The sequence below is a fragment of the Mchenga conophoros genome, linkage group LG16 (assembly GCF_057382185.1).
Source record: "Mchenga conophoros isolate Kocher_MC1m ecotype Shallow Benthic linkage group LG16, M_conophoros_male_GT1.1, whole genome shotgun sequence".
NCBI lineage: Eukaryota > Metazoa > Chordata > Actinopteri > Cichliformes > Cichlidae > Mchenga > Mchenga conophoros.
The window spans coordinates 22,294,651-22,308,382 of NC_140541.1; the positions used below are offsets into that span (position 1 = coordinate 22,294,651).

Genomic DNA, 13,732 nt, shown 5'->3' on the forward strand with positions numbered 1-13,732 from the left:
ACCACTTTGGGTCACTGACAAAGCAATGTGGAGGCACGCAGAGGAGTTTGGAGGGAATCAGCAGCACTTGAGTGGGTTCAGATATCCATTACTGGTGAGAAAAGGGGCACCATCACTAAAACGGGGTCAAATCTTTCAGCACATACTTTATTTAAATGTAGTTACTACCACATCTTTACTAGCTTGGTTTTGACCATACAGCAGAGGCTTCATTAGGTTATTTCTAGTATATATTTGGTTTGTTTTTGGCATCTTTCAGCCTCAGATTGCTCACTTGTTCACTTTTTCTGTACTAGCTTAAACCCTCCATTCCAAAAGTCTCAAACTTATGGCAGAACTTCCCTGACAAACAGTCCTGGTGTGTTGATGACATCACTGTGATAGGAGTGGCACATGGAAATTGAAAAATATTTCTCCACAGCATTGCTTCAATACATTGTGGTCTACAGGTATTTGTTTTCGCACAGCTTGCTTAAGGTACAGCCAGCATTTTATTTGGCTTGAGGTCTGGACTTTGACTGGAACACCTTGATTTTTTTCCTTGTGTTAACACATCGAAATGCTTCAAATCAGCAAACTGCCCAAACGTCTGCTTTTATAGAGGTGCTCTCACTTGCTGACAATGGAGTGCATTTGAGCAGCAGCACCTGGCTGCTACTGACCTTGTTATTTCATGTTGAAGCACTAAGGGTATCTTTAGTTTGTCACAAGGTTTGGCTGTATTTAGCAAAAACCAAAAACAAAGACTAACATGGTGACGTGGTAAAACCTCAGACTTGAAAGAGGTTATACTTCTTTTTTTCTTTTTTACCATGATCACACTGTTAAAACTGGATTTACGTCTCTTGCCTGCTCATCATTTGTTTTCTAAGATTGCTCATCATATATAAACACTGTCAGAATGTGCTTATGTTCCATTTTCACTTAAAAAAGGGGAAATTTTAGTTTGTTTTGCTATTAAATAGCTTATTGTATATTGATTTTACTCATGTAAGATCAGATCAGGCCATTTGTTGCCTATAAAGTAGAATGGCCCCTCTGCTCCAGAGTATCCATTGCAGGTGTTTGCTTTAGTCAAACCTGATTCATTGTGTTTTGGGTTTTTTTTTCCCCCAGGTCATTGCTTAATAATGATAGTATAGGTGTGTTTGCCTGACATTCCTAAGACTTCATCTTCTAGAGGCTCTCAGATTGTTTGTGGAGATATGGAGATTTTAGGCGTCGAATTAAGTAAGACATACACGTATTTATCTTATCTTTCCATAAATTCTTTCCTGGCTTACATCTAGAAATCTCTCCATCCATCAATTTTTTTCTGTTCTAAGGGGAGCACAGTTTATTAAAGTTCAACTGCAGATAATTGTATATTTGTGTTTAAATAAAACGTGGAGAAGAAGTTGTCTGGTATGTCACAACCTGCTTCAGCTGACAGACATGGTGGCACCATCTCTGCTCTCCTATTCCCTCCCTGTCCTTGAAACTGATACAAGGTCCTGCCCCCTCTGTCCTCGCTCTACTCTGTTACTAACAAAGGTTACTACATAGCAGCATAGATTCAGGCAGGTCTACATGCATGACTCCCCCATCTGAGATCATGCTAACATTATCAGTCCCAGATGTGGGAGGAATGAGTGAGCAGTGCTGTCGCTCAGCCCTGAAGTCTGCTGATCTGTCACTGCTTGTTTTTCACTTTGCTCGTTGTTGGATTTATCCTCCCATCCCAACAGATAAAAGCGTTGACAGCTTGCCTTCATTGCTTTATGTCGTAGACAAAAATTACAATGTCCTGTATGTTGTCCAGATGGAGTGTAGTATGATGTGTGCCATCGTAAAGAGTTGAGCTCATTGAGACCCTCCTTATCCGTGAAGCAGATGCACTTTCTCTGGGCAGATGGAGCCCTGATTGACTTGTCACTGTGCATCTAACAGAAAACATGTCCTATTGTGCCCTGTCACACGGCTGGATAAATCCAAGTCTGTTGACTGTGATCTCTTCTCCTGCACATGCTTATTTAAAGTGCATTCCTGTTAGTTATGGTTTACCAGCTTTGTTTTTTATTTTGTTGCTTATTCATCAAGATCCCCCACTATGTAAGTGTAAGCATCATCACATAGGTTAACCACACACCAAACTGCCTTTGTTTGAAAGTCTTTTCTTTGCTCGCACCGAATGCACATCTTTTTTTTTTAAATATTCTGTGCTAAAAATGGGCAGTTTTTATTCAGAAGTTTGCTCCTATATCTGATCTCTACAAACGCAATAATAAATTGATATGTCCTTTGAAACCAATTTATGCCTGTCGTCAAGTTTCATTTAGTTGATGAGAAAGTATTGAAGGTCTGAAAACTGAAAGGAGCTAATGGGTTTTTACTCTCCAATGCTGAGGGGTTGGCATGCCAACAGTAATCTTATTATGCCTGATTGTTTGCATATTGTTACTCGTTTCCTTGATCTCTCTTCTGAATCCATCCAATAACGTCACAGATAGCTTCTTCTGTGCCTTCATGTTACTTGCTTTAGTTTTGTAGTTTAATCCCCAACTGTGTGTTTATGTGTTTTGTAGGTAAAACCAAAGGTGATCGAGCCGCTCGATTATGAAAATGTGCTGGTGCAGAGGAAGACGCAGATCCTTAGCGATGTCCTCAGAGACATGCTGCAGTTCCCCCTTGAGGACTTTGAGGTGAGTGTCTAAACTTTTCATGCACATTTTTCAGCAGACTCGCCATCTATGTTTGCAGAAGTATAGATGGTGAGTCTTGCTGTAGTAAATGTGGCTCTGGGGTTAAATTGCTGGGAAGCAGCTATGAAGCTATGGAAAAATGTTCCACAGCAAATGGTGGTGTGCATCTTTAGTGCTCTGGTTTCCGTTGTTGCTATACACTTCTGGTGCAAAGTCAGGCAGACAGGAGTTAAACTGTCCTCCTGTGTATTGCTGCTAAACACACGAGCTCGTTACATTTACTGGTATCTATACAATATTAATATTTACTCGTCCACTTGCGTGTTTTCTTTTTTGTGTTTGTTTGAAGTGGTTTTTCCTTTGGCCCAGGCGCGGCCATTGTGATGATGGGTGTAGCCACTGACAAAGGCTTTCCTTTTGTTTATATCCTCCTCTGCTGCAGCAAGAGATGGGTCAGGGGCCATCTGTTTAATTGGCTCATTCTGTGTCCCATGTTGTGACAGAGTAAGTGTTATCTCCAGCCACACCGTGCAGGATGTGCGTCCCTCACACTTTCCACGCTGCAGCTGGAAAATCTAAAATGGAGATCTGGCCCAGAGCTGGTACTTCAGGAAATGAGACTTCTTTGAAGGATGTTAGTATATCCTCAGATCTAACCCTACCACTTTGTCTCACATTGCTGTCAAAGCTTTATAGAGTCTGGGCCTTTAATATAACACCATTCCAGTAAGGGAAGTCTTTTTTTGGGTTTGTCTAATGACTTTAACATCTTTTGTCTGAATTCCCACATTGGTTGAAGAATACAGTTATTATTTATTGGAGTTGTAAATGGTATGTGTATTCCTCAGGATGTACGGGTCATTCAGATTGCTCTGATCCAAAGAGTTACAGTCAGAAATCTATTTGTGTCAACATCCTCTCCTGTAACGGGAACTGCAAAGTACAAGTTTCACCTGGAAAATTTTGGAATGTTTTGGCATTACATCAGGAATTGGCTCTAATTTTATGCTAGTGGAGTTGGTCCTTTATTATCAACACTATACCACCGAATTGATGCAGTGAGAATAAAAGACAAACGTGCTGATACATGTTTCTGATACATGCTGGTATCAGAAACATTTCATGTGTTTCTGATACCAGTACACACCTATGCTACAGTATTACTGGGTCTGTTCATGCTGTTGGCAAACTGATATAGTTAATCACACTGAGAAAAGTAAAGAAAAATATGGTAGTTCTTGTTTATATGAGTAAATATAAGAATTATACCATCCATTGTCCAATCCCTTTAAGAGTATAAAAACTGGGGCATTTTTGTGGGTCTTCTTCACTGTAAATGTCATTTTAGCCTGTTGTTAGGTGGTTGCCAGATAACGGGCCACACAATAAACTAACTGGGATTGTTGTGCAGGGACACATCAGTGGTATAAACTCAGTTTTGTTCAATTTCAGTTTTATTTATTTATTTATTTATTTATTTTTTGACTGTTTTATCCTCTACACTTATCCTTCTTTTATGCTTTTATATGCAATTCTTTTGCCTTCGTGTGTTTTAATGCCATTCAACCTGTTAGCACGTTTTGGTACCTTGCCATAACCCTCATCCTTTCCTGTTACTTCATCTTACCCTCTAGCATGTTAAGCACTTTGGTACACCACTGGTTTTTAAATGTGCTATATAAATAAAGTTTGTTGTTGTTGTTGTTGTATCTCAGTCCCAGGTTGTCTTGTGACTGACTGGGAAAAGGGGGCAGAGGGCCGCCCCTCCCTGAGCCTGGTTCGGCCGGAGGTTTCTTCCTGTTAAAAGAGAGTTCTTCCTTCCTACTGTCGCCAAAGTGCTTGCTCATTGGGGGTCATACGATTGTTGGGTGTTTCTATGTATGCATTACTGTTGGGTCTACCTTACGATATAAAGCACCTTGAGGTAACTGTTGCTGTGATTTGGTGCTGTTTAAATTGAATTGAATGTGGATATGAATTAGGTAGTAATGTAATGAAAATTATACAACACTTTTCTAAGTTGTTATTAGTGCATAAATGGTAAAAATGGCCCATTTTAGCTCGAGATACTAGGATTGCAGTTTAATTGGCCGGTACCTTGCTTTTTTGTTTGTTTGTTTGTTTGTTTAGCAGATAAGAGGACATCATCCCTTTTTTTCTTTTTCACTTGTCTCCGTACTTTTCCTTGTAACTGCTTTTGTCCTTTGCTGATACAGAGGCTGCTGATGGCTAGCTCTGAACACTGTAGAGTTTTAGATTTGTCCACTTTTCTTTGTTTGGATTCCTTTTAATATCCACGTTCAGTTGGGTTAAGTGTTGTTAATTCGACAGGGTTTGTTGTCCAGACATTCCAGTGTCCATTCAACCACTGTTTACTTTGGTGAACTTTGTGCTTCAAATCACAGTGAAATCTTTCCAAGCTAGTGACATATTAGTGGAAGAAATGTGTTAGCATTTGGCTGTGAATGTGAGCGTGACTATTCGCCTGCATTGCTGTCCACGTGTTGCATGAAACGGACCGACTCATGACACTCAGTCTGTAAACGTCTAGTAGATGGTTGCTAGGCAACATGTTAATTCATAATATCCATAATAAATAAAAGCTAATGGGCAGAGATGTAGTAGGTATACTGTGTACCAAGTGTGAGTGCTGAACTCCTGGTCACTTAGGAGTTTCCTGACAGTTGGATGGAGATTTTCTCTGCTCCACCAAATCTTAATCGAATCATGAGTCCTTACATAAGACATGGGCGAAATCACAAAATTTGAGGGCAAAATGTTTGATGCCCAGCTCTTTGCCACCTTCACTGTGAAACATAAGCCTCCCATAGTCAGTTTTTAGTGCATCTATAAATCCCTTCAGCCTTTAATGGCTCTTTCTTCCTTCAGATGTTGGTGCAAAATGCCCCAAATGACTGTGACATTTCAAGTCATTAGCATAATGAGTACGGCTTTTTAACACCAATACATGCTCAGAATTATTTTTATTTTTAATGTATTTTTTGTCAAAGCAAGGATGCATTCTCTGTAAATGATGTGTAATTGCCAACTGCAGGGATCTTAAAGGTTTCTTTACTGAGCTTTGTGGTGAAATACATTTTAACTTGAGTCTTTATGAATAGCATGTTTTGTTTTGATGTATTTCTTTTTTTTAAGCAAGATTGCAAATACAGGATGATTAATGGTATTTTAGTGATGGCTTCATAGTGTTTTGTGTGATGTAATGAATGCCCTGCTTAACATGATTGCTTAAATGAAGAGTGAACTGGAAATACATCAGAATAACAAATTTTTATTTTTAGGTGATGATCCAGTCATGGTTACGTCATCATGCTGTCATAAACTTCTTACTAATCACTATTAAAATAGTTAAAAGTCATTGGCTAAAGATTTAGTTATGACCCAACCTGTGGATTTGGAGAATCATTGCAACCATACATGAACACTTTTAGAAATAATCCGTTTTTTCAAATGCTCAAACAGAACTTGATTTAAGTTACATGGGTTGATCTTCGCATGTGAGATCAGTCTTCCCACAAACCTGCCAAAGTTGCTGTTTGGATGTTAATGGGGACCTTTAAACCTTTAAATAACCTTTAAATAATTCCTTGTCACTGGTGTGTATAGCCACAGTTTTAATGATTAGAATATAAATGAAAGCACCAGGTCTGCTTGGTGTTTCTAACTTTGGAATTGACTCTGGATAGAGAAGCGGTTGTTACGGTTTGTAAGGCCTGGCAGCTGGGTGCTTGGTGACGGCAGGACAGCCTTGACTCTGACTTCTCATGCATATCCACGTTTAGCCTGCTGCTATGAGCATAACACGCCAGCTTCACACACAAACAGTACGTTGTCAGGGGCTGACAGGTGATTCTGACTGAGGGGGGGTTAAAAAAAAAAAAAAAAAAACACGGGAGGCTCAGTGACTGATCTTAACATCTGTTTCTGCCTGTTCAGACTCTTGTTCAGGCAAGGTTGTAATCAGCTTTCAGTGTTTTGGGGGAGTTGTGTCAGTGTATGACCAGTGAGTGTTATGTAGAAATCTCAGTCTGCGTAAAGACACTTCTACAGGTCATGAGTCGAGGCAGAAAGACCTCCTCTATCTCTGAGTTATTTTTGTATAAATACAATTTTTGTCTGTTTCCCGGTATTGGAAACCTCTATCAAGTCTCTACCTTATCTTATTCCCTCTGGCTCATCAAAAGTCATGAGCTGTTCTTCTGGTAGGCGATGTTTATATCAGCTCCATCTGCTTTTGATCAAGATACTGCTGGCAAAGTGGAGGGAGGGTTGGGTTGGTCTCTCTGTGTGAGGTTCCTGGAGAAATTTGTCCAAGGTTAGCAGAATAGGAGTCTTCCTTTCTCCTCAATTTGATATATGCACTTTGTCTAAGGCCCCCCTTCACTGTGAAATCTGCAGATCAGAGCATTGTTCTTGTTTCTTTACTTTGCCGTGTACCTAAGGTTATGGTAACACCAGTGTTCGATATGATATTCTCTGTCAACCATTCCGCAGAATGAACAGTATCCTGAGTGGAGGAATTTGCAGCCAAATTCCTCATTTCTGTGGAGGAATTTAGCTACAGGTTGCATTTGTTCCTAAATGTATCTAATGAACATCATGTTGTATTGAAGGGGACTTTAAACAGAATGAAAGTCCAGTGAGAGGTAGGGTCTTCTTTCCAATGGGCCGGTATAAAATCCAAGTAAACTGAGCAACAAGGAGGTTTGGCTACCACTGGCCATTAGAAAAGATTCAGGTTTAAGGCTTTACTGGACTGGTGTCACTTTTCAGACTTGCTGTCCATCAATCATTATACACAGTCTATACCAAATATTTGCATAACTAATGACATAACTGTCAGCATTGGCATAATTTAGTATTTACTACTAGTGAGTGTTAGTTAAGTACAGTTCATCAGCTTGCTAAGTAAATATTTTACCTGGCGTACATGAAGGCAAGCACATATTTGCACAAGCTCAAAGCACTGCTTTGCTTGTTTTTCAGTCTGTCGGAGCTGTTGGGAAGTGGTCAAGTTCTTGTCTCCAGCTCAGCTTGGATAAAGAAGATTGATAGTTTAGATAAAATATTGATGGGGTCTTATTGAACTTGTCCATCTCCCATAACAATTTGGGGAATTTTAAACCAGAGGATCTGATAATTCTCTGTGGCAACTTGTAGTCCAATTAAATGCTTCTTTTTGCCCACTTCCTGGTTGCCTCTGGCGTCCATGCCTGTTTATTTCTGCTGCTTTCAGTGCAAAGATCATTATCTCCCCTGCAGGAAACATGGGTAGCAGACAGGAAAAGGGAGACTTAAGGTTCACAATTAAGAGCTGGGGAATTTATTGACATTAACACAGTAAGGACTGGATCTAACACCACATGCAAGTTTATAGAGGGCAACAGGGGAGGCAAAGACAGCAGTTTTAGTATTTGTCTTGGGGTCATTCCAGATATCTAGAAAAACAAGCTTTTGTGAAACAACTTCTTTTATCCCGTAACTGCGAAACACCACATTTGACTTATTATCACATTGTGTAGCTTCATTTTAATGAAATCAGGTGAATCTGATTTCAGATCTTTGAGGTGCATATTCTTTGAAGGCCATAAAGCTACTAAAAAGAAAGCATACAGTATCTTGACGCATTCTCAATCATCCAGGAAAGTAAATCTCCAGAAGTTGATTCTGTTCATCTGGACGTAGCGGACGACGCTACGTCCAGATGAACAGAAATCATACAGTAAACCAATGTGAATACTGTATACCCAGGACTCCAGCTTCAGATTCTTATAACAACTGGGAAACTCATTTTTGGAAACCTCAGTCATATCCAACACTGCTTGCTCTAAAGCAGGGTTTTTTCCTGGCTCAGAATGAGCTTTTGTGGATTAACTCCACCGATGCTTTGCAAGAGCAAAAACAAAAAGAATGCTTTTTCTAATCAGTGTGAATTAATGTAAAGTTACATAGTTGTTACGCACAATAGTCGATTGACTACTTTATTACATCTCCACAGGTTATTAAAATAATTTTTACATCTCTGCCAAGGATCTAGTGACATGAAAGTCACATTAATCAACCTGTTGGCGCTGTCGTTTTGAGCGTTTTGGCATGCTGATGTTTGTCGAGCACTAGAATTTGCATCCTTAGTGATCGATAAAAGCGGCTGTGTTGGTCTTGCTTAAATAAAATTAAAAGGCTTTTTACTTTAATTACACTACAGGGTCTTGATTATTTTTGCTACTGTGTTGCCTGTCTGCAGAGTCAACCTGTTAGTCATTAGCGAAAGACTTAAACACATCCATCAGTAGGCCTAAAAGTCAGATGACGTGGGCAGGCATCCCACTGTGTCTCTGACTTACTTGCACGCTTTGAACCCCAGATAACCTGTGGTCATTTCACAAGACCATTTCAAGTGAAAGCACACTTTTTATCAGTTTCAGTTTTGGTCATCCTTTGTGGTCTGCTGTAATCCCACAGTTACATTTCTTCTGACGATTTCAACATTTGCTTTGTTTTCGCAGATTTCAACTTTGAGGAGGCAAGGGAGAACCCTGTACCCCACAGTGCCTGAAAATGCAGAGAGGGAGGCCCAGAGTCTGTTCGTCCAAGAGGTGGGCTGATTTTTAAGATATTTTTTGAAGGACTTTCACTCACAGAGAGCCTGCAGGAAGACACAGTGAAATAATTGAATCCAAATATTGGAAATAATTGGGGGTAATAATCCCAAAAAACTGAACCACTGACAACATTTAATAGTGGAATAGACTCTAAGACCAAGTAGAGCCAATTAAATCATCTTACATGATAATGCATGAAATCTCTTTCTGTTTCCATCCAAACTCTTACACAATCAAAGGTTGAGCAACCAAAATTGGCACACAAGGACATCTCAGGCCCCTGAAGGCTCTTATTTATATCAGACATGATGACATCATTATGTTACCTAGCAACCACCTGAAAAAAGACTAAAATGACCCGTTTATATCCACAAAACTTGAATTATGTCTCACATATTATGATAACAGATTATGAAGCTTTTCAACCATTAACAAACAGAGTAAAAACAGTACTGTACCATGGATATATGCTAGTATATTATATTGAGAGAGACTGCTTTCATACCTGTTGACAGTAATGGTCCAAAAGACATGTAAAGCACACCGAAGTTCATTTGCAAAACAAATGTTTCTATTGTGCACAAAGTAAGTAAGTACACTTAATATGATTGTATATGTATCTTTTTCATGATAGACGTTTGAAAACGGCTTCAGCGCTTCAGGCTAGTAAGAACTTGGTCAATTATATCAGTCATAAACCACAGAGCTATGCTACAGTAATGCTAATTTGGCTCATTACCAAATATATTACCTAATATTAGCAGTTATGAATGTTGCAAGTCATAGCGCATCAGGAAGTCATCAAGGAGCCTCGTTATAGATCATCATTGGAAGCATCGGGACTATTTGTGCCCTTTTTTCTCAGTAAAATCTATTTATGGTACAATACACTGAAATTAAGTTCGACTAATTTGATAATTTATCAAGCTTCTGTTTGTTCCCTGTCATTAGTTATTACTGTCAGTGCTGAGCCTTGATCATGTCTTGCTGTTGAGTGGTTCAGCCTGGTTTTGGTCAGCTGTGGCATCTTGAAAGTCCAAAAGGGCAAAAAGCAAATAAAATCACAGGAAGTTCACCAGATGTGACATTTTATTGATGTAGTGCAGGATTAATTAAAAATATACTTATCAGTAACTCACAGTTGCTGCTGATTAAAACGATGAATCATAATCATCCAGCTCTAGCAGAGCTTTTTAAGCCACACACCAGCTGAAAACCGACAGTTCTCCCTCCAGGTCAAAGGTCAGCATTTAGAGCGCCTTGTCTGAAGTCAAGATACTGACACCTGGTTAAGCGCTGTGTGACATCACCAGGACAGCTGTGGAGATTAGCCCAGCGAGAGCCTCTCCGTTTCCGATTCGCCTCCTGATCAGGTTGCATTTCATCTCCCTGCAGGAGCAGTTCTTGTAAATGGCGTGAGTTTCTGTAGAACAGATACCAGGGAGCTGCACTTGTGACTGACTCTAACAATGAACAGATGTTTTCTATCCAAGGAAAGGAGGACAGCGAAACACTCCCAATTTGTGTTGGTGGACGTTGGATTGTGGCAGAGTCACCGTGCATACACTCCTCCTTTTTTATCTCAAGGAGAAGCTTTAATGGTTGAAAATATTAAATATTGTCCTAATGTGTATGTTAGTGAGTTGTCTACTGGAACTTATGAAAGACTTTTTGAAAAGAAGACACTGTCAAACATCTTTGTGAAGCATCTATTTGTCACTAAGCTACTGAAATCGTGCAGCACTGAACTAAGTAAGAGCAGGGCTTTCTAAATCTGTTAACCATCTCACCAGCAATTCAGACTAAACGGACTCACATCCTAAGCCTCAAATTCTCATCAGATGGTTCGACAGTTTCTTCAGCTTTATCAAAGTGATGATCCTAGTGGTATATTAGCTTCATGTAGCATGTTGAGATGAGAAAATGGAAACACATTTAGAGGGGACTGAATGACACCCAGTTCCAGCCTTCACATAGCCCTGAATTGCTACCTCACTGTGTCAATGCAGTGCTACAGTGGTCTGTAATTAATTTCTGTTGTCTCCTCAGTGCATTAAGACCTACAAGTCAGACTGGCATGTGGTCAACTACAAGTATGAGGACTATTCAGGGGACTTCCGACAGCTTCCAAAGTAAGTCTATAGTTAAAAAATCCTCGACTCAGCACTACAGTGTGGTTATAGAGGTGCCGTCACATTGTTATGAGGGGTTAAGAAGAACTGCTATGCTATACAGCTGGTTTAAAGCTAAATCCTGCAGTCACACAGTTTTGTTTGTTTTAGCCCGATCACACACGCAAGCTGTCGCCTATTCAGTTTTCTGTGTCTGACAACTTGCGTGACTTAATTAGAAGGAAACACAGCATACAAATAACTGTTGCACACATTTAAAAGACTGTTTCCTTTTCCTAGTGCATTGAGCAATTTCTGAACGCAACCAGTGTGGAAACCACCCTCATTGTTTAGAGATTGTGTCATCACCTCCAGCTTCTCCCGTAAAGAATCCTTATTTTATAACCAGCGTGTTAGAAAATGAGCTGACAGTGACCTTGTTGGTACAACTGCTGCCAAATGTTCTGTCACTTTACTGACTCTGGGGAAGTTGAAACAATGCATCGTGACGTCGGTCGCCAGTTTAAAAAATTAACAGTATTTTTAGATGGTGATTCTCACCTTTTGGCACCTGCTCATTTTCCAGCAAGCTGTGTGTGCGTTGTGTTTCCACGAGGAGCCGAAAAGTCGTTTGTGCTCCTCTTGAGAAAGCCTCAAAATGTAAAATGACTTATTATAAAAAATAGGGAAGAAAAAAATTTGAATGATCTCACCAAACCGCTTCAGTCACACATGCTGGATAGATTAGCAAAGCCATGAAAGAGCCATCGTAAGCTGTCTATAGTGCTCTGTGTGTGTATGAAAAACCTGCAGGCTTTTGTTGTTGTGATGAATAGATTCACTTGACATATCTCCCCTTGAGCTATTATACTTACACTGTATTTGGGTTTTTCCAGTAAAGTGTCCAGGCCTGATAAATTGGCTGTCCATGTATTTGAAGTGGATGAAGATGTCGACAAAGATGAGGTGAGTTCTTTGTCAGAAGATATGGACGGTGTGAAGAAACACCCATTGCTTATTTTTAGTTTCTAGGGTGCCTAAAGTTTCACGTACTGTAACTTAGGGACACTTTCAAAGTGAAAAAATCAAATGTGTATATTTGACCTCTCCCTGATTGTGCTTATTTAACCATCAAAAGACCAAAACAGCACTTAAAACTTAGAAACATTTATGAATGGATGTTTTTTTCTTTTATTCATAAATAATGCACAAACATTGTTATGAGGAGTTTTAGCCACTTTATTAGATACACCTGTTCAATTGCTCATTAATGCAGATATCTATTCAGCCAATCGTATGACATCACATGACCATTTAGGAATGTAAAGATGCTCCAAATGACTTATTGAAGTTTAATCCAAGCTTTGGAATAAGAGCAGAAAGGTGACTTAAGTGAGTTTGAAGGTGGCATAGTTTTTGGTACCAGACGGGCGGGTCTGAATATTTCAGAAAATGCTGATATGCTGGGATTTTTAAGAGAATGGTCAGAAAAAAGAAAATATTCAGTGTGCAGAAATTCTGTGGGTCACAGGAGAGTGGTCTCAGTTTCTGCTGCAACGTTTGGAAGGTGGGATCAGAATTTGAAACATGAAAGCATGGATCCATTTTGCCACATAGAACACGTAGTATCCATGTTCTGATGGCCGCTTCCAGCATGACACAAAGCTCAAATCTTCTCAAACTAGTTTCTTGAAGATGACAACGAGTTGACTGTATTCAAACGGCCTCCGCAGTCAAACGATCACAATCCAACAGAGCATCATGGATGTGCATCCAGTAACTATGTGATGCTATCATGTAAACATGGACTAGTTCTCAGGGAACATTATTGAATCTATCCCATGAAGAATTAAGGCAACTCTGAAGGTAACAGAGGATCGAACCCAGTACTAGCAAGGTACCTTTAAAAAAATAAAAAATAAAAAATAAAACGTGTGTTTGATACCAAATTACATCCAGTGTGTCAATGTGCAGAACAGAGCTCCATTAATGTTTGTAATGCCACTAGTGAAAGTCTGTTGATAGATTCAGGTTTCCTCCTGCACAGTAACAAGGTTGCAATAAAAAGAGATAAAATAGCTCAGGAACTTTTAACAAAGTTTGTGGACTTTTTGATTAACTGGATCGTGATTTTGAAAAAGCTGAGTTTAGTTGTCATTTAGTTCTATTATATTTAACATAGTCCTTCAATTCCTTGTGAAACTTGGCAACTGACAGGGGAAAAAAACTAGATGGATAAATGGCACTGCGTGCCAGAGAGAGGGGGAGAAATCCCAGCGTTTAATTTGGGTGTGAACTGTTCCTGTAAATAAGAGTT

General features: G+C 39.5%; 1 protein-coding gene across 10 annotated transcripts in view; it reads left to right on the plus strand.

The window, feature by feature from the left end:
• Positions 1 to 13,732, plus strand: part of LOC146556758 (dedicator of cytokinesis protein 9) — an 80,012-nt gene that overhangs the window by 35,719 nt on the left and 30,561 nt on the right. For all 10 annotated transcript variants that reach the window (XM_085250664.1, XM_085250673.1, XM_085250672.1 and 7 more), the window contains exons 2-5: positions 2,565 to 2,681; positions 9,209 to 9,298; positions 11,354 to 11,436; positions 12,312 to 12,381. In XM_085250664.1, coding sequence (XP_085106790.1) covers positions 2,565 to 2,681; positions 9,209 to 9,298; positions 11,354 to 11,436; positions 12,312 to 12,381 — 360 coding nt within the window. The remainder of the gene's footprint in view (positions 1 to 2,564; positions 2,682 to 9,208; positions 9,299 to 11,353; positions 11,437 to 12,311; positions 12,382 to 13,732) is intronic.